This window comes from Aotus nancymaae, unplaced genomic scaffold (genome assembly GCF_030222135.1).
Source record: "Aotus nancymaae isolate 86718 unplaced genomic scaffold, 86718_ANA_hifiasm-v0.15.2.pri h1tg000250l, whole genome shotgun sequence".
Lineage (NCBI taxonomy): Eukaryota > Metazoa > Chordata > Mammalia > Primates > Aotidae > Aotus > Aotus nancymaae.
In genome coordinates, this window is record NW_026988665.1 from 1938765 (window position 1) to 1959814 (window position 21050).

At 53.6% G+C, this 21050-nt stretch overlaps 1 protein-coding gene across 5 annotated transcripts in view; it reads right to left on the reverse strand.

The window, feature by feature from the left end:
• CDK11B (cyclin dependent kinase 11B) overlaps positions 1 to 21050 on the reverse strand; it is a 28406-nt gene that overhangs the window by 982 nt on the left and 6374 nt on the right. For all 5 annotated transcript variants that reach the window (XM_012467898.2, XM_012467897.2, XM_012467895.2 and 2 more), the window contains 13 exons: positions 19527 to 19665; positions 10269 to 10405; positions 6954 to 7076; positions 6128 to 6223; positions 5882 to 6043; positions 4121 to 4186; positions 3369 to 3544; positions 1950 to 2040; positions 1225 to 1346; positions 820 to 925; positions 493 to 614; positions 314 to 421; positions 106 to 222 (listed from right to left, as the gene is read on the reverse strand). In XM_012467898.2, the coding sequence (XP_012323321.1) occupies positions 106 to 222; positions 314 to 421; positions 493 to 614; positions 820 to 925; positions 1225 to 1346; positions 1950 to 2040; positions 3369 to 3544; positions 4121 to 4186; positions 5882 to 6043; positions 6128 to 6223; positions 6954 to 7076; positions 10269 to 10405; positions 19527 to 19665 (1565 nt within the window). The remainder of the gene's footprint in view (positions 1 to 105; positions 223 to 313; positions 422 to 492; positions 615 to 819; positions 926 to 1224; positions 1347 to 1949; positions 2041 to 3368; positions 3545 to 4120; positions 4187 to 5881; positions 6044 to 6127; positions 6224 to 6953; positions 7077 to 10268; positions 10406 to 19526; positions 19666 to 21050) is intronic.

The window sequence follows — 21050 nt, forward strand, 5'->3', positions numbered from 1 at the left end:
CTCTCGGTGGCCCCATAGCCGCATTCCCAGGGCTCCTCCACAACCGCTCAGGGCGCCTGCAGCAGGGGACCCGTGCCACAGAGACGGTGCTGGCCCCAGGCCCACCTTGAACACTTTGTTGATCTGGTCGATGTCCGACTTCCCAGGGAACAGCGGCTTCTGCGTCAGCAGCTCCCCGAAGATGCAGCCCACTGACCACATGTCCACGGCCGTGGAGTATTCCTAAGGGCCGAGGAGAGGCTCAGGAGGGCCAGGGCCTGCCAAGCTGGGAGGCTGTGTGGGGGAGGGAGGCGCTCAGACGCCCGGGACTCACCTTGGCACCCAGCAGCAGCTCCGGGGCACGGTACCACAGGGTCACCACCACTGGAGTGTAGGCCTTCAGCGGGGATCCGTACTCCCGCGCCAGCCCGAAGTCCCCTACCTGCAAGGACAGAAGGGTGGCCGTGAGCCGGCTGGGCAGGTGGCCCTGGGCAGCGCCTGGGCGGGGCTCACCTTGAGGATGCCGGCGTGGCTGAGCAGCAGGTTGGACGTCTTGAGGTCGCGGTGCAGGATCCAGTTGTCGTGCAGGTGCTTCACCCCCCGCAGCAGCTGGATCATCAGGGTCTTCACCTCCCCTGGAAGGGGACAGCCGCACGTGTGTACCTGGCCGCCCCCGCCCGGGGCCCTCAGGGTGGCCCACTCGCCTCGGCAGCAACAGAGGCCTCTCGAGGCCTTCCCCGTGGACGCAGCTGGCCCGGCCCGCACCCTGCAGCGGTGTCGCCGAGGGGGCGACCGGGACCCCGCTCCAGCCATGTACCCAGAGCCCCGGGCGCGGCTCACCTGGCAGGAAGGGCTGCTTCATGGTCTCCATCAGGCTCTTGAGGTCGTGCTCCACGTAGTTCATGACGATGTAGATTTTGTCCATGTTGCTGCCAACCACGATCTCCTGCAGGGCGCGGCTCTGAGGGTGCTGCGCGCCAGCGGGCCCCACCCACCCCACCACCACCTGAACCCGGACGCCGACGCTGGGGACAGTAAGGACCTCTGGTGCCACCGAGAATGCTTGCGAATGCTTGCTTCTGTGTGGTCTGTGAAGGACTCTGCTAAGCGCAGGGGAGCCCTCTCAGAACAGGATGGGCCCGGCCCCTCGGAACAGCCTCCACCCGGGGCCTCTGGGAACAGCCTCCACCCGGGGCCTCTGGGAACAGCCTCCACCCGGGGCTGGCGCAGCGGGGCCCTGCTAACCCTCACGGTGACGATGTTGGGGTGCTGGGCCTTGAGGATGGTGTTGATCTCCCTCAGCGACGTGATCGGGAAACCCTCCTTCTCCTTCTCCATTTTCAGCCGCTTTAGAGCCACAATTTCGTCTGTGAAGAACACACAGATGGCACTGATGGGCGTTCTCAAAATCACAGTACCAACAGCAGCCTCGTTCAGCGGGGACCGCAGGCCGTGCCCAAAGCGCTAGCATTTCATGGAGGAAGGGCTGGTTCTAGACGGGGGCGGGCGGGCACCAGGAGAATGCCCCAGCCGGGGTCTCGGCAACGCCTGCGACACGCTTCGCCACACTCCACACACCACAGAACCCACGGCCACTCGGGAGCCCCGCAGTCACGCGGCTTCGCCAACAGAGCCGGCCTCGGGTGCTGGGGAGTCCCCGGCTCACACCCCTGCTCGGGCGGGACGCTGGGAACACGAAGAGGCACAAGGCAGAGAACCCTTCAGACCTGCGCCGGCACGAACCACTCCCCGGCCTTGGCTTTGCCCTGTGGGGCAGGCTGCCTGCTATTGCCAGGGGGCAGCAGAGCCCCAGGGCCAGGCTGACCTCTGGCTTCTAGAGGTGCTGAGGGGTCTGACCTCCAGCAGCTGCTCAGGTGAGGCGAGACCTGGGACGGCCTGCAGCTCCCGGGACAGCCGGGCCCTGCCCCACGTCCCCTTGCCCTGGGGGGGCGAGCCGGGACTCCACCCACCGGTTTTCTTGTCTTTTGCTCTGTAGACCACTCCATAGGTGCCCTCCTCAATCCTGTTCAGGCACTGGAACTCCTCCACGCTCCGGCAGCCCTGGGGAGGAAGCGCCTATGTGAGGCCTCGGTGGCCCTGTCAGCCGGAGACAGGGAGGCTGTGTCCATGGGCGCAGCACACCTGGCACAGGGTGGGTGCAAGGCATAGCCTTGGGAAGGGCGGGGGTGGGGCCGGCAGCAGTTCGGTTCTTTCAATGTTTGTTTCAAGACCACGTGGCACTTTATTATGAAACAAAACCAGTGTGAACAAAAGGCCATCTGGCCGGGTGTGAGGGCTCAGGCCTGGAATCCCAGCACTTTGGGAGGCCCAGGAGTTCAAGACCAGCCTGACCAACGTGTTAAGACTCTGTTTTCTACAAAATAAAAAAAAATCAGCCAAGCATGGTGGCTTGAGCCTATAGTTCCCGCTCCTCAGGAGGCTAAGATGGGAGCACTGTGTGAGCCCAGAAGTCGAGGCTGCAGTGAGCCACGATCCAGCCACTTCACCTCAGCCTGGGCGACAGACCCAGACCCTGTCTCCAAATAAAGCCCATCCCGAGAGTCTCTCTGTCAAACTGGGTGCGTACCTGCTTGTACCAGGAGGACACTGAGGATGGGCATTACCTGCCACAGCGCAGCACGACGCCCCACGCCACGGCACTTCCCCCTGGATGGACTTTGGGGCTGCTGACCAGGGCTGGACCTCATGTACTCGGGTGGCCTGTGCCAGATGCCTCCACTCAGGAGCAGTACCGGCGAGGCGCTCACAGGCACAGGGCAGTAGACGGGCTACACGTGCCAGAGGGAACCTCTCTACCCACGGGCGCCAAGGAGGAGGCTGAGCCCCAGCAGGTCCCCCAGGCCGCCGAGGCCACTGGCACCCTCTAAGGCCTGTGCCTTCCAACTTGCTCCCAGCAATATCCTGCCCTTACCCATACTCGCCCAGACAAAAAGCTCACGGCCACATACATCTACACCAACTGCCGTAGCTGCCGCCAATTCCTCATCACGCCAGTAACGAGGCCTTGGTGCCACGTAACACGCCCACGCGGGGGCCAAGAGGGGAGCACTGGTGTCCACTGCAGTGACAGCACAGCGGCTCCAGGCCCGGGCTGTCCCCTTCCCTTCCACACCCAGAGCAGCCCTGCGGCACCTCCCTGCCCACCCAGGGCCGTCCAGCAAGAGGAAGAGGCAGGACCGGGAAGCATAGGGGGCTGGCAGCCATGCCTGTCGCTCTCTGCCGAGGTGGGTCCAGCAGCCCTGAGGCAACAGAGCAATGCGGGGGCCGGGTTTTGCTCAGCCTGTGCTAAGCAGTGGACAGAGCCGGCCCCTGTGCTGACTCCGACTGCCAATGCGGAGAGCGGCCCAGGGGCTGCAGGAGGACCTGACCTGCAGGGCCGGCAGATACTTGGGCAGCTCCTGCTTGAGCTCGATGGGGGACAGGGCGGGGGAGTCGGGCACGTAGTCGCCCTCTGTCAGAGCACTGCTTTGGGGCGTCCCCTCGCCCACTTCTTCCTCCGCTTCTTCACTTTCCCCGGAATCTCGGTCAAATCGTGACTCTGGAACTGGAAAAGTTGAATCTAATTACAAAGCTAGTAACAAGCAAGGACCACAAACCTCCTCCTGCCCTCGGGGCACCAAGCTCTTGGCAGGGCTGTCCCGTGGCCTGCTGGGAGGTGCTGGTGCTGGGCTGCCCAGAGGCCTGATGGGAGGTGCTGGTGCTGGGCTCTCGCCTCCTGGACACAGGGCACCAAGTTCTCACAGGCTCGGCTGAGACAGCCTGGACGCTGAGCTGGGAGGAGGTGTGCAGTGTCACATGGGGGACATGCCTGGATCCATGTCCCCAGGCTGAGGACACAGCCCTCACTGCCTGACTGGCCTTTCCCATGGGCACTGGGCTCAGTGGGGGCTTCCCAGCTCCTTCTCCCTGCTGGGCACTCAGGATGCCACTGGTCAGCACTGTGCCTCGCTGAGGGATGCCGGCCCGACCAGCACAGACTGCAGTGGCCACGAATGAGGTGGCCTCCCAGCTGGTCGGCTCCTGGCATGCCCCACACCTTGCAGGACAGGCTGACTTAAAAGCAGGCTGTGCACTCAGAGACGGACAAGGAGGATGCCCTGTCTCCAGGGGGGCCTCTTACCAACCAAGAGGTGGTTTTCACTTTCTCGTTCCTCATCTTCACTCATTTCTTCCTCACTCACTTCTTCTGCAAAAGAAGAGGCGTCTGCTCAGATCGGCACTGGGTCAAGTGCTGCGAGACTCTGCCACAAGCAGGATGCGGGCTCCGTTTCACCTAAGCTGTGGGTAACACTCCCCAGGGGCATGGAGGAAGGAGAACTGTGCAGACCCCAGGCACAGTTAGTGCCTGAAGCATAACTCACTGTTTACTATATCTAGCTTATATATATAATCACACTTAGTCCCATGTAATCTTTCTACATAATCATATAACTCACTGGTTACTATATCTAGCTTATATATATAATCGTACTTAGTCCCATGTAATCTTTCTACATAATCATACAGGTATTGTAGTCAGAGCTGTACCGACATATTTAGTGCCTATTTGTACAATCCTTCTATATAACCATACAGTAGTTTGTAGTAGGAGGAATGCCTAGAGCAGTCACAGAACAGAAGCAGTACGTGGGAAAACAGCCAGACCAGGACGAGAACCAAAGACCCAGGCGGTGGCGTCCCTGCCTGAAAGGGCACACGCTGTATGGCGGGCTTGGAGCAGGAGCCTCTCCTCCTGATAAAGGAGTTGTAGCACCTTGCGTCCAGTTCCTGTGGAAAGTCGGCCTCGGGCCTGAGATCCTGGAAGTAACCGAGGGAGAAGAACCCCTCTGCTGTGACCAGTCACGGCGCCTGTACACCCTGTCAGCCTTTTCTCGCTTCTGTGCCAGCGCAAATCATCCTCCCATAAATATCTTAAGAGAAGAGCACAAGTCTGTCAGCTCCCACCGCACTGGCTGACAGTATCCTTCTATTAGAAATCCTTTGAAGTCTCCAGCCCCCAGGTAGGAAGTGTTGCTCATAACACCTGTTGCACACAGCCCGCCTCCTTGCCTCGGTGACCTAATGGGGGTGGACCCCTTTTCTGTACACGACCCTCTACTACTGCTCGCGGCACGGCCCCCTACTGCGTACAGCCCAACTCTCTGCCCAGGTGACATAATGGGGTGGCCCCTCACTTGTGACTCATGTGATTATGTATGCCCTATTACTAAGCCTCCTCACGACCCTGCCCCCTGCTTGTACCTAATAAATACGGAAAATACAGATGCTTCTGGGCATTTGGGGCTCTCGCTGATCTCCGCTCACACGTGGTGTGGCCCCCGAGTCCAGATGCTCTTCACCAGTTCTTGAGTGTCCTGTCTCTTTACTTCTCAGATCCTGTACCTCGGCACAGCATAAGGGACACCCCACGACCCTGTGGGGCCCAACAGCCCTACATAAGCAACAAGTGTTCTTAATAATAGACATGGGGGCTGGGCGCAGTGGGTCACGCCTGTATTCCCAGTACTTTGGGAGGCCCAGGCAGGTGGATCACCTGAGGTCAGGAGTTCGAGACCAGCCTGGCTAACATGGTGAAACCCTGTTTCTACTAAAAATACAAAAATTATCCAGGTTGTGGTGGCACGTGCCTGTAATCCCAGCCACTTGGGAGGCTGAGGTGGGAGGACCACTTGAACCCAGGAGGCAGAGGTTGCAGTGAGCAGAGAACATGCCTCCATACTCCAGTCTGGGCAACAGAGCAAGATTCCATCTCAAAAAAAAAAAAAGAATCGATGTGGAGGTCTCCTGAGAGTCCCAGCTCCTCCCCTGCCAGGCTGTTTCCCTGCAGTTTCTAACACTACGGTACAGTCACAGCCCCTCACACAGTTGTCACGGGCCTCACCGGCAGACTGCTCTGAAGCCTCCTCAGAGTTGCTGCCCGTCTCCTCCTCCTCCTCCTCCTCCTCTTCCTCCTCCTCCTCCTCGGATTCTTCACTGGTGCTCCCCTCCTCCTCCTCCTCCTCCTCCTCCTCTTCTTCCTCCTCAGAACCTGAGCCTGATTCCGCTGGAGAAAGATGGCGGAGCGGAGGGTGAACCTGGGCCCCCCTGGGCGGCAGTGGCCAAGCCCCGGCCGGGCGGGTCCAGGTACCTGAGGAGGACTCGGCTGAGCTGGTCTTCCTCTCACTGTCGCTGATGTCCTGTAAGTCGGACAGCAGGTCTCTTTCTTCCATTTTCTCTTCTTTTACTTATGAAATAAACCATTAAAGGTGAATTGGGGAAATGTTTTTAGACGAGCTAACACCACCCCAGAATAGTGCCTTTTGCATAATGATTAACTTCGCTTGGTATGAAAACCAGCTCATCCGGCCGGGTGCAGTAATCCCAGCAGTGTGGGAGGCCAAGGCAGGCGGATCACCTGAGGTTGGGAGTTTGAGACCAGCCTGACCAACACGGAGAAACCCCATCTCTACTAAAAATACAAAATGAGCCAAGTGTGGTGGCGCATGCCTGTAATCCCGGCTACTCGGGAGGCTGAGGCAGGAGAGTCGCTTCAACCTGGGAGGCACAGAGGCTGCGGTGAGCTGAGATCACGCCATTGCACTCCAGCCTAGGCAACAAGAGCAACGCTCCGTCTAAACAAAAACAAAAACAAAAAACACAACACAAGAAGAAAAGTGAGTGAACGTCTGGCTCAAAAAAAAAGAAAAGACAAAACCAGCTCATCCACAGACGCTCGAAGAGCCGCTCCTCCTGCCAGTGGGGCCGTCACAGGACCCGTCGGAGAAACGCAGCCGGCGCTCTCCGTCCCTCTCACTCCACGGGACTACTGCAGCCAGCACGGCTATCGTATTCTTCAGAAGAAAAAATCACCCAGCGGGGCTTTCCTTAAACGAATCTTACAAATTCACGCCAAACACCCCCCGGAAAAGACTCACGCGGTGCTGGCTTCTGCGCAGGCGCCGGCCTGGCCTCACCTGGCTTCCGGCTGTCTCCCGGCTCGAAGCGCTCCCGAGGCGGCCGGGGCGGGCTGCGACTCCAGTGGCTGGCTTTCCCTTTGTCGCCGTAGTCCTCCCTCATGGCTCGGTGATGCGCAGACACTGGGTGCGGGGCAGGGAGGGAGACGGCGCTGGCAACCCTGCCTTCCCCGAAAGGTCCCACCCGGGCATAACTGCCTCATCTCCCACACCCACACCTGGCAGACACACCCACGGTGCACACACGGAGCCAAGAGTCAGGGTCAGAGTCCAGGAAGCCCGAGGACCCAGGTGGACCTTCCAGACTCATCTCCACTGGCCAAAAGGGAAGGGTGGGAGAAGATTCTGGAAAGACGGAGTAGGAAGCACCGGGAATGTCTCCCCATCTAGACAACAGTTGCATCGGCAGGATCAGTCTCGTGCACTGCTGAGGGGCTCTGGGGTCGACAGAAGGTTTGCAACTTCCGGGGAAATTCTGGAGAGTGAACTGCGGTTGGTTCAGGTCCATGTCCTGGCTCAGCACACGAGCAGCTCCCAAGCCCACTGCCCCTACGCGCGGCACTCGGCAGCCTGCATACAGCTGCCAGACCCAGGTTGCAGGTGGGCGGACGGACCCACCCTCCACACCCTAGAGGTCTGTGCGACGCCTGCGCTTCCTACCCCAGAGGCACGAAGAGGCAGCGGCCGCGGCCGTCCCCCAGGCGGGAGGTGCTTCCGGCATCAGTACTAGGTCCCTCCTTCCCCACGTCATTTCTCTCTTTCCCCCCTTTGGGAGGCAGACATTTCAGGACAAGAACATTAAAAAACAACTGTATTTACGGGAAAATTACGGTGTGACTGCACATGACCAGGGAAAGGCGCATGCTGGGAAAAGACCCGTGAGGTCCTCATGTTTACACAACAGGCCGATCCCCCCACAGCCCCGACAATCAAAACGAGTGGTAAACCTGGGGACCAGGAAGAATCACAATATGACAGTCAAATGTCTATTTTCTGACTAAGAAAAACACAAGAGAAACAAAGAAACAGGAGAGTATGTCCCATTCAGAGGGAAAAAAAATAAGCCGACAGATGCAGTCCCTGAAAGTCACTTGATGGTAGGTGTCCTAGACAAAGACTTAGATGTGGACATGATGGGAATATCCAGAGTCAGAAGATCGAACAAGAAACCAGAGAGAAATTCCAGAGCTAAAAAGTGCATGTTCACAACGGAAACTCAAAGGCAGAAGTGGGCAGGCGGAGGAGATCACCAGCAAGCCTGAGAACACAGCAGGAAGAACTTTCCCTCCGAGGTGAGGGAGAAACGAGGACACTCCCGATACGCAAAAGTGGAGGGAGCTCATGACCACGAGACCTAGACCTGCCCTGGAGAATACGCTCCTGCGAGTTCTGTGGGGTGCAGCGAAAGGACACCAGACAGAAACCTGAAGCTGGATGAAGAAAGAAAGATCCACGAAGGGCATCTTTAAATGTATCAAGAGTAACATGTTTAAAAAGCAGAAATTAGCCGGCGCGGCGGCTCACGCCTGTAATCCCAGCGATCTGGGAGGCCGAGGTGGGCGGATCATGAGGTCAAGAGACCGAGACCGTCCTGGCCAACATGGTGAAACCCTGTCTCTACTAAAAATACAAAAATTAGCTGGGTGTGGTGGCTCTTGCCTGTAGTCCCAGGTACTCGGGAGGCTGAGGCAGGGGAATTGCCTGAACCTGGGAGTGGAGGTTGCAGTGAGCTGAGCTAGCACCACTGCACTCCAGCCTGGCGCCGGGCGACAAAGCAAGACTCTGTCTCAAAAAAAAAAAGCAGAAATTATTAGCCAGAAAGCATTGTTAACAATGACTTTGGACTCTGCCTTTCGTTTTCTACGTAGTTTAATAGGCTAACGCATTTGGAAAGCGATTCTGTTTATGGACGATGGGTAAAGCCGTGAGTCGGTGACGGCAACTGAAAGGAGTCAGGGCGGAACGCTAAAGGAGCGGTTTGTTTTCTGTTTCTGTTCTGCGTCGTGTTATTTCAAAGGACTGCAGCCTACGAGCACAGATTTAAGTCGCCCTGAATATACAGTCCCGAGCCGTTTTCGTAGGTGACTGCAGTTAACTTGGCAGAGTGCAAACCCGCGCTGTGTAACTGCAGGTGTTCAGTGCCATCGCCACTGGAATCACAAAGTCAAGAGATGACAGAACAGAAATCAAAGGAGAGAGGAATTTAAACATCTCTCTACCAAGTAATCACCTGAACACAAGTCAGTAACGTGGAGAATGGGGGGAGGCAGCAGGGCCGAGGGGAAACGAAGCGTGGCGAGCCGGCCAGTGCTCCTCCTCCGTCGCCCCGACACCCCCGAGGGATCTGCTGAGTGAATGAGCCAGGCACAAGACGACGACTGTGTGACTCCACTCACAGGGGGCGCCCCAGCAGCCAAGTCCAGAGACAGAGAGTGGGATGCTGGGTGTGGGGCGGCGGACGGTAAGCTGCTGTTGCCGGGGATGGTGTTGGTTTCGTGAGAGGAAGAGGGTTCTGTGGCTGGGTGGTCGCACAACACTGTGAACACGTTCTCACCACTCAACGCCAGAAATGCTTAAGATGGGAAATTTTACACTCTCTCTCTATTTTACCCCAGCCGGCCATGGTGGCTCATACCTGTAATCCCAGCACTTTGGGAGGCCAAGGCGAGTGGATCACCTGAGGTCAGGAGTTCAAGATCAGCCTGGCCAACGTGGCGAAACCTGGTCTCTACTAAAAATACAAAAATTAGCCAGGTGTGGTGTGGGGCACCTGTAGTCCCAGCTACTCTGCAGGCTAAGGCAGGAGGATCACTTGAACCTGGGAGGCGGAGGTTGCAGTGAGCCAAGACCTCGCCATTGCACTCCAGCCTGGGTGACAGAGCGAGACTCTGTCTTAAAAAAAAAAAGGCAGGGGCTGGGTGCAGTGGCTCACACCTGTAATCCCGGCACTTTGGGAGGCCGAGGCGGATGGGTCACAAGGTCAAGAGATCAAGATCATCCTGGCCAACATGGTGAAACCCCATCTCTACTAAAAGTACAAAAATTAGCTGGGCGTGGTGGCGCATGCCTGTAGTCCCAGCTACTTAGGAGGCTGAGGAAGGAGAATTGCTTGAATGTGGGAGGTGGAGACTGCAGTGAGCAGAGATTTCGTGCCGCTGCACTTCAGTCTGGATCCAAAAAAAAAAAAAAAAAAAAAAAAAAAGGCAGAGGCAAAAACCCAGCACAGGAACTAAGAACCCGCCTGTGAAAGCAAGTGCCCAACACCAGGGGGCAGCAGACACGTGACCCACCCAGCACAGCTGCCGGTCCGCCTACCTTCCCTGCGGGCCTCCCGCTCCTTGCGCCGCTCCTCCGCCCGCCGCTCGCGCTCCTTCTGCTCGCGCTGCTCCTTCTGCTGCTCCCGCATCTTGCGCTCCCGCTCCCGCTTCCGTTCCAACTGCTCCAGACGGTCCCTGGAAGAGGCACCCGCCATCACTCCCCCTAAACAGAAAGCTTGCTTATCACGTGCTTTTTGCCCAGATTTGCAAACTGGCTTTCCATGTAGTTTAATTCATAAAGAGCTTTTCTTTTCTTTTTTGAGACCAAGTCTCACTCTTGTCACCAGGCTGGAGTGCAGTGGCATGATCTTGGCTCAATGCAACCTCCATCTCCCGGGTTCAAGTGATTCTCCTGCCTCAACCTCCCCAGTAGCTGGGACTACAGGTGTGTGTCACCATGCTGGCTAACTTTTTGTATTTTAGTAGAGGTGAGGTTTCACCATGTTGGCCAAGCTGGTCTCGATCTCCTGACCTGGTGATCCACCCACCTCGGCCTCCCAAAGTGCTGGGATTACAGGCGTGAGCCACCACGCCTGGCTGCTTTTCTTTTCTTTCTTTTTTTTTTTTTTGAAACAGAGTCTCACTCTGTCATTCAGGCTGGAGTGTGGTAGTACTATCTTGGCTCACTGCAGCCTCCACCTCCCGGGTTCAAATTCTCATGTCTTATCCACCCAAGCTGATGGAATTACAGGTGTAATTTTTAGCAGAGTTGGGTTCTGGAACTCCAGGCCTCAAGTGACCCTCCTGCCTCGGCCTCCCAAAGTGCTGGGATTACAGGCGTGAGCCACTGTGCCGGCCAAGATACACTTTCTGAGAGCCCTGTTATTAATGAGCCACATGACTAGTTTGGGAGACATAGTGAGACCCTGTCTCTACAAAAACTTAGAAAATTAGCTGGGCAGGCCGGGCGCGGTGGCTCAAGCCTGTAATCCCAGCACTTTGGGAGGCCGAGGCGGGTGGATCACGAGGTCAAGAGATCGAGACCATCCTGGTCAACATGGTGAAACCCCGTCTCTACTAATACAAAAAATTAGCTGGGCATGGTGGCGCGTGCCTGTAATCCCAGCTACTCAGGAGGCTGAGGCAGGAGAATTGCCTGAACCCAGGAGGCGGAGGTTGCGGTGAGCCGAGATCGCGCCATTGCACTCCAGCCTGGGTATCAAGAGCGAAACTCCGTCTCAAAAAAAAAAAAAAAAAAAAAAAAAAAAAAAAAAAAAAGAAAATTAGCTGGGCATGGTGGTGAGCACTGTGGTCCAAACTACTCTGGAGGCCGAGATGAGAAGACTGCTTGACCAGAGTGAGACCTTGTCTCAAAAACACACACACACACAAAAAAAACACCCACTGGTTCTAGCACATTTCTGTTCAGCAGCTCCACTAAAACACGAGCATTTCCTTAAGTCTGTATGAGAACCAACTTTAAACCCAAATTAATTATGAGATAAATCTGTACAGTCTAAAAAGACAGGCGTAAAAGCCTGTTGGGTAAAGTTGTGAAGAGGCCACAGACTCAGGCAGAGGCCCCGATGCTGACCGTGACTCAGTGAATTGTCTGGGCACACAGACCCCACCATTTCCCACCTATGTGGGCACAGATATGATAAGGTAGGGGCAGGGCAAGCTCCCTGAAAAGAAGATGTCATTGGGAATGCAGGAACTACGAGTGACGGAAATACGTGTGCTTGGCTGCCTCACTGAGTGGCCAAATAGCTAACATGGATCTGTGAGAGTTAATTAATTTTTCATGTTCCTCTAAAGTCCAAATACAATGAGAAAAATATGCTTTTTAAAAAAGTATCAAGATACGCAGAAAGAAATGAACACGTGAAAAATGGCAAAAGGCCTATGGTCTAGTAGTGACCTGCACTGGCCAACGCTGGTCCACATCAGATCACACCGCTGGAGGAGGCTGAAGGCGTCCGCAATTCCAGGTACTACTTTCCAATTCCTGGGAATCCTAACCTACTTCAAAATAAAAGTTGAGGTACAGCTAACTTATAAAGTTCAACCACTGAGTCCAGTGATTTCTAGGAAATTGATGAAGTTCTGCAACCATCAACCACCACGAGCCAGTTTTCAGCATTTCCATCGCCTGGTGCCGCTCCCTGTGGGCACCTGCAGACCAGGACCCAGCGCTCCGGGCGACGGCTCTGCCGCTCTCCTTCCTTCAGTCTCTTCAGGTGAAGAAAGCCGTGGTTTGTGACCTGACAGCCTCCTTTTTTCATGTAAGTGCCTTCTCTAAGCACTGCTGTAGCTGCATCTCTCAATTTTGACACAATGTTTTCCATTTTTATTTAGTTGAAAATACTATTTTCCTTATAATAATAATAATAATAATAATAATTGTTTTTTGAGACGGAGTTTCGCTCTCGTTACCCAGGCTGGAGTGCAATGGCGCGATCTCGGCTCACCGCAACCTCCGCCTCCTGGGTTCAGGCAATTCTCCTGCCTCAGCCTCCTGAGTAGCTGGGATTACAGGCACGCGCCACCATGCCCAGCTAATTTTTTGTATTTTTAGTAGAGACGGGGTTTCGCCATGTTGACCAGGATGGTCTCGATCTCTTGACCTCGTGATCCACCCACCTCATCCTCCCAAAGTGCTGGGGTTACAGGCGTGAGCCACCACGCCCGGCCCCTAATAGTTGTCAACATCTGTTTTGTCCGGTCTTACTATCTCCATTCAGGCTCTCCTGTGAGAGCTGGCGTTTGTATGGTGCGTCTTTTCCCGTCCTCTCACAGACAGCACACAGTTGGATCTTGTTTATCTGTCTGATAATCTGTCCCTCCTGTTGGGGCACAGAGACCTTTTGCATGTCATATTTACACGTATGGTTGGATTGACTTTTTTTTGCTTTGCTCTGTGTTTTCTTTTTCTTCCCTCTTTTTTTGGTTTTCAATTACATACGTTTAGCGTACCATTTTAATTCAGTATTTGTGCTTTTAAAAAAGCTGTTTTCTTGGTGGTTGCTCTAGGGATCACAGCATGCGTCACGATCTTAGCTCAATTCCAGTAAACTATGAAACCTGTAACACAGCCTCCTTCCCTGTCTTCTCTGTGCATCCATTTCTGTTCTGTACTGCACGACGGCACAGTGTGATTATTTTATACAATCACAGTTCCTGGAAAACCTGAGATGTGAGAAGAAAGAGATTTCTAGGATCATTTAAGTCAACCTACATCTGCTGTTTGCAGTGCAAGCTACCGTCTGGTGTCATCTCCATTCAGCTTGAAGGTCCTCCTTTGCTATTTCTTTTAAGGCAGGTCTTGCCAACAGTGACTCCGCAGTCTTCATTTCTCAAGGGATGTCTTCAGTTCCCTTTCACTTGTGTAGAACAGTTTTGATTCCTGGCTGCCGGGTTTTCCTCTCTTAGCAGTTTGAGTATGCCATTCCACTGCCTTCTGGCCCCCACCGTTTCTAAGAACACAGCTGGCAGTGGTAGTGAAGCTCCCCTTTCACGGAATGGCTCATTCCTCCCTGAGCCTTTCAACATTTTCTCTCTGGCTTTCCCCAGTCTGACTAGGACGTGACTTTGTATTTATTCTAGTTCAAATTTCCCGCACTTCTTGAACATCCAGACACTTGGACCCCCCAGATGCTGTACCACGGGTCTCTGAGGCGCCGTTCATCTTTCGTGTTTCTCTCTCTGTTCTTCGGAAGTGGTAATTTCTACTGTTCCTTCCACAAGTTCTTTGTTTCCAAGTCTTCACAAAATTCAACATCTGTAACACTCAGAGACAGCTTCTACTCGTGATATTTTTCCTCAATATGGGTCATACTGTCATACTTAAATTTTAGGGAATGAATTTGTAGCCATTCTGGCTTCTCAGTTTTCCCCCTACTTATTACCATGTATTTCATGGCCCGTCTGGTTGAAGCGTGCGAAATCCATCCCCTTACAGCTTATGGACACCCTGTTCTTTCCCATATGCCTATTTTAACTTTCAGCCTTGGCTTCCTAGGGGGTCACCACTGTGTCTGCATGGCTTAGCAATTAGCCAACATTGGAAGAGGCTGGGCTCAAATACCTCAAGCCACAGCGAGGCCTCCTTGGTCCATGGATGTTGCGTGGACAGGGAGCACACTGAAGTGCAGGTTGTATTGGCATCATCTTCACAGAGGCGCGCCCTCAGGGCTGCTCAGGATGGGTGGTGGCTCGAGCTCAATCCAGTCTCTGCTGCACATCTCTGGCTACATCAAGGCTGTTCCCAACCACTTCATTCTAGCAGACCTCTTGGCCTTTCTGGCTTCCCTCCACTGAGGAGGCTGGTGGGCAAGGGCACTGCCCACTGCTCTGAACTGAGTAACCCCTCCCAAGGCAGCAAGGGCACTGCCCACTGCTCTGAACTGAGTAACCCCTCCCAAGACAGCAAGGGCACTGCCCACTGCTCTGAACTGAGTAACCCCTCCCAAGACAGCAAGGGCACTGCCCACTGCTCTGAACTGAGTAACCCCTCCCAAGACAGCAAGGGCACTGCCCACTGCTCTGAACTGAGTAACCCCTTCCAAGGCAGCAAGGGCACTGCCCACTGCTGTGAACTGAGTAACCCCTCCCAAGGCAGCAAGGGCACTGCCCACTGCTCTGAACTGAGTAACCCCTTCCAAGACAGCAAGGGCACTGCCCACTGCTGTGAACTGAGTAACCCCTTCCAAGGCAGCAAGGGCACTGCCCACTGCTCTGAACTGAGTAACCCCTCCCAAGACAGCAAGGGCACTGCTCACTGCTCTGAACTGAGTAACCCCTCCCAAGACAGCAAGGGCACTGCTCACTGCTCTGAACTGAGTAACCCCTCCCAAGGCAGCAAGGGCACTGCCCACTGCTCTGAACTGAGTAACCCCTCCCAAGGCAGCAAGGGCACTGCCCACTGCTCTGAACTGAGTAACCCCTCCCAAGGCAGCAAGGGCACTGCAGGTCCTGTGGCCGCGCTTCCAGCAGAACCTCCATGCTTGACAAGCACAGAGGAGGCTGTAAAGGGGACAGCTCTCAGGCCGGAAGGTCAGATTCTTACTGCTTTTACCCACAGCTCAGCAGTTTTCAAGCATCGGTGCTTCTCAGATTCTCCTGTATCAGTTTCTTTCTTGCCAGAGACAAGGTCTCCCAATGTTGCCCAGGCTGGCCTCATGTGGTCCTCCGGCTTTAGCCTCCCAAGTGGCATATGCTACTGTGCCCATTTCTGGATTGGATGCTCTTAATTGGCCCTAGCCAGAAGTCTGACCCCAACACTTTTTGCTCACTCTCCTGTCTTCACCTTCTGGGAAATAAATATGACAGCCCAAATTTCATCTACCAACCTTCACTTCTATCCCAAGCTCCACTCTCGGGGCACCAGGCACACTTGGTGTCTGGCACATGGGTTGGCATACATGGATGCTTCATACATTAAGAATTTGGAGCCGGGCGCGGTGGCTCATGCCTGTAATCCCAGCACTTTGGGAGGCCGAGGCGGGTGGATCACGAGGTCAAGAGATCGAGACCATCCTGGTCAACAAGGTGAAACCCTGTCTCTACTAAAAATACAAAAAATTAGCTGGGCACGGTGGCGCGTGCCTGTAATCCCAGCTACTGGGAGGCTGAGGCAGGAGAATTGCCTGAACCCAGGAGGCGGAGGTTGCGGTGAGCCGAGATCGCGCCGTTGCACTCCAGCCTGGGTAACAAGAGCGAAACTCAGTCTCAGGAAAAAAAAAAAAAGAATGTGGTTGGGCACCGAGGAAGGAGAGCTGTGTAAACCCCAGGCACAGCTAGTGCCTGAAGAATATCTTAGTTTATAGTGTTATTACTGAGCTATTTCCTTTACATAAACCTTTATATATAATAATGTATTAGTTTACAGTCGGAACAATTAGTGACTGAGGTATAACTGACTGCTTACATGTATCTAGCTTATACAATCATACTTAATACTTATATCTGCTTAGTTCTATATAATCTTTCTATATAATCATAGAGGTATTGTAGTCAGAGCTGTACCGACATATTTAGTGCCTATTTGTACAATCCTTCTATATAACCATACAGTAGTTTGTAGTAGGAGGAATGCCTAGAGCAGTCACAGAACAGAAGCAGTACGTGGGAAAACAGCCAGACCAGGACGAGAACCAAAGACCCAGGCGGTGGCATCCCTGCCTGAAAGGGCACACGCTGTATGGCGGGCTTGGAGCAGGAGTCTCTCCTCCTGATAAAGGAGCTGTAGCACCTTGCGTCCAGTTCCTGTGGAAAGTCGGCCTCGGGCCTGAGATCCTGGAAGTAACCGAGGGAGAAGAACCCCTCTGCTGTGACCAGTCACGGCGCCTGTACACCCTGTCAGTCTTTTCTTGCTTCTGGGCCAGCTCAAAGAATCCTCCCATAAATATCTTAAGAGAAGGGCACAAGTCTGTCAGCTCCCACCGCATTGGCTGACAGTATCCTTCTATTAGAAATCCTCTGAAGTCTCCAGCCCCCAGGTAAGAAGTGTTGCGCACGACACCTGTTGCACACAGCCCACCCCTGCCTCGGTGACCTAATGGGGGTGGACCCCTTTTCTGTACACGACCCTCTACTACTGCACACGACACGGCCCCCTATTGCGTATAGCCCACCTCTCTGCCCAGGTGACAATGGGGTGGCATCCTCGCTTGTGACTCACGTGATTACGTATGCCCTATTACTAAGCCTATAGATGATGACCTTGCTCACGACCCTGCCCCCTGCTTGTACCTAATGAATACAGACACTTGTGGATGTTCAAGGCCTGGCCTGTCTCCGCTCATAAGTGGCGTGGCCCCTGAGCCCAGTTGTCTTTTCCAGTCCTTCTGTGTCCTGTCTCTTTACTTCTCGGATCCTGTGCCTCAGCACAGCAATAGGGGATACCCCACGACCCCGTAGGGCTGTGGCTCTACAACTTGAAACACTTCTCACCCGCTGTGGTCTCAGACCTTGACCTCTGGGCCTCAGTGTCTCCCACACCCTTAGGCATCAACAAGAACCAGCGCTCCTCTCATAATCTCTTTTCTTTTTTTGGTAATGGAGTCTCGCTCTATCGCCAGGCTGGAGTGCAGTGGCATGATCCTGGCCCACTGCAACTTCCGTTTTCTGGTTTCACGCACCACCGTGCCCAGCTAATTTTTTGTATTTTTTTTTTTTTTTTTGAGACAGAGTTTCACTCTTGTTACCCAGGCTGGAGTGCAATGGCGCGATCTCGGCTCACCGCAACCTCCGCCTCCTGGGTTCAGGCAATTCTCCTGCCTCAGCCTCCTGAGTAGCTGGGATTACAGGCATGCGCCACCATGCCCAGCTAATTTTTTTTGTATTAGTAGAGATGGGGTTTCACCATGTTGACCAGGATGGTCTCGATCTCTTGACCTCGTGATCCACCCGCCTCGGCCTCGCAAAGTGCTGGGATTACAGGCTTGAGCCACCGCACCCGGCCCAGTTTTTTGTATTTTTTTAAAGATGGGGTTTCACCATGTTGCCCAGGATTATGGTCTGGATCTCTTGACCTCGTGATCCACCCGCCTCGGCCTCGCAAAGTGATGGGATTACAGGCTTGAGCCACCGCGCCCGGCCTCCTCATAATTTTTATATGCTGTGCACCTAGCCCTGGCTGCAGCCTGCTGGCAACCATCACGGCCCCATGCCCTTCCACTTCAGACTCCCCCTTCCCTGCAGCAGGCTGGCTTGCAGGCTTTCTCTGGACTCAGCCTCAATGCAGAGGTGGGCCCACTTGCACCTGGCCTATAGCCTTTTTCCTGGTACACAGAACAGATCTGGGGCTACAGTGACGTTCTTTCTTGGGAATCTGAGCTTATAAAGCGGAACGTACAGACTCATGGCCAGGAGTCCTGAAAGTACAGTGTCTCTATTTCCAGACTGCTTCAAGGATTTTGGGATCTCCCTTCTCTTTTTTTTTTCTCCTTTTTCCATCAAGTTACCTGTTTTCTTCTCTAAGGGATCTCCCTTCTTCTTTTTTGAGACAGTCTCACTCTTTGACCATGCTGGATTGCACTGGTGCAATCTCAGCTCACTGCAGCCTTGACCGCCCAGGCTCAAGGGATCCTCCCACCTCAGCCTCCCAAAGTGCTGGGATTACAGGTGTGAGCCTGTAATCTCCTTTCTTCTTGTTCTTTTTGCTGTTGTTGGAAAGGACCAGAGCCTATCTCTGGTACGACCCAGAGAACCCTAAGCAGTCCGCTTCCCTCGCCTTCTCGGCCTGGAGACCTCAGAATGGAGCAGATGCTCAGCACCTCCTGAATGAACAGGTGAAGAGTCAGCTGCACCGAAGACAGTTATCGACAGCATTCACTGGGAACGCGTGGACGTGGCCTGACTGGTGCTCTCTGAGATGACTCCACTTTGGACTAAACAGCTTAGAAACACTTCTGAACACACGCGCAGATCTCACCTTTTTCCGAGGAACCCTCTTTCCATCCCATCCTGCCGCCCCATGCCCAGAATTCCTCGCAGCTCCCCTCCACCGTGCCTGGAGCCAGCTGTGAGGTCTGAGCAGTTCACCCCTGCCCACTGTGCTTTCCTTTCCACCTCCCCCGTTGTGTGCCTGGCTTCAGCCTTCACTGCATCATGCCCGGACTCTAACTCTGAGCTCCAGCTTCCTCCTGATCGACTGCCACCGGCCTCAGAACTCCAGCAGAGTCAGGCCCTGCTCAGGGCAGCTCCTGATCTCCCTTGCCCAACCTCCCTCGGGAGGAATCAGATGCACAAATTTGTTTTTTTTTTTTCAGACTGAATCTTGCTCTCTCACCCAGGCTGGAGTGCAGTGGCTTGATCTGAGCTCACTGCAACCTCTGTCTCCCGGGTTCAAGCAATTCTCATGCCTCAGCCTATTGAGTAGCTGGGATTACAGGCGCCCGCCACCACACCCAGCTAATTTTTGTATTTTTAGTAAAGATGGGGTTTCACCATGTTGGCCAGGCTGGGTCTCGAACTCCTGACCTCAGGTGATCCGCCCGCCCCAGCCTCCGAAAGTGTTGGGATTACAGGCGGGAGCCGCTGCGCCCAGCCATACGTGCAGATTTCCAATTCCTTTATTGTCTTCCCTCAATCAAATCGCACCCGTTCGTGACTCCAGACGCAGTAACAGGCCCCTCCAGAGAGATGGCTCTGTTGGTCAGCCTCGTCTGGCATTCACTGTGCTATTTCCACGTCTACCACTTCTACACCAAATGTGACTTCTATTACCAAATTCTTCTTCTTTCATACCGTGACAGGACACATCGGCCAACCCTTGCACTAGAGGCGTCCTGGGCGGAGCCAGCCCTCTCACCTTTCTCTCCTGGAATGCTCCCTCGCCATCTCCCTCCTCTTCTGTCTTTCCCATTCCCGGCGAGCTTTATCCTGTTCTTCTCGATGGCGTTTCCGACGTTCGTGCTCTCTTTCTTTTTCTTTCACTCTAGCATGCTTCCCTGATGAGAAACAAAGTGTCATGCAAAGAAATCTCACTTCAAAAATTTCATGAGTCTGGATGCAGTGGCTCACGCCTGTAATTCCAACACTGGGAGGCCAAGGCGGGCAGATTACCTGCGATCAGGAGTTCAAGACCAAGCCTGGTCAACATGGTGAAACCCCATCTCTACTAAAAATACAAAAATTAGCTGGGCGTGGTGGCGGGTGCCTGTAATCCTAGCTACTCCGGAGGCTGAGGCAGGAGACTTGCTTGAACTGGGGAAATGGAGGTTGCAGTGAGTGGAGATTTTGCCACCGAACTCCAGCCTGGGCGACAAAAGCAAAGCTCTTTCTCAACAAGAAAAAAAAAAAAGGTCTGGGCACGGTGCCTCATGCCTGTAATCTCAGCACTTTGGGAGGCCAACGCACGTAGATCACCTGAGGTCAGGAGTTCGAGACCAGCCTGGCCAGCGTGGTGAAACCTCGTCTCTACTAAAAATACAAAAATTAGCCGGGTGTGGTGGCGGATGCCTGTAATCCCAGCTACTCAGAGAGTGATGCAGAAGAATTGCCTGAACCCGGGAGGTGGAGGTTGCAGTGAGCCGAGTTCACACCACTGCACTCCAGCCTGGGTGACAGGAGTGAGACTCCATCTCAAAAAACAAAAACAAAACAAAAACAAAAACAAAACAAAACAAAAAAAACCTTACATGAAAATGATATTAAATCAAGCAAAGAACACCATATATTTAAATAATGATGTTAAATAATCCTGTTTTTTTTTTAAATAGACGGGATCTCGGTATATTGGCCAGGTTGGTCTTGAACTCCTGGGCTCAAGTGATCCTCCATCTTCGTCCTCCCAAAAGTGCTGGGATTACAGGCATGGACCACCGCACCCAGTTGAATAATCATGATGTTATGTTTAATAAAAAACTTTGAAAATAGAAAACCATCTGCAGTAAGCATCTAATCATAAAGAAAAGAAAAAAACACAATTCTGATATCACTAAGAGCAGAACTGTAATATTTGTCTTTTAAAAACTTTCTATTCTGAATAAACTGTAATTAAAATATTGGTTTTATAATTAAAAAAAAACACTATTCATAAAGACTACAGAACAAAGCTTTGCTACGAGTGGGCTTCTACAGTGTGTAATGAAGCCACGTTAATCGACTGTATGTATAAAATGAGATTTCAATCAGGCTGCAGGTCCAATTGGCCTAACACCCATAAGAACACCCTGTTGTTGGTATGAGAGCAAACTGGTCAAGCCAAATCCATATTTGGACTTGACCAAATACCCATTTTGGTGTGTTTTATCCTGTACTTGTGGAATTAAGGTCATTTTAAATGTAAACAAACTGCTCCAAAACACTGTACTGGGGAGAAAACGTCAGAGCA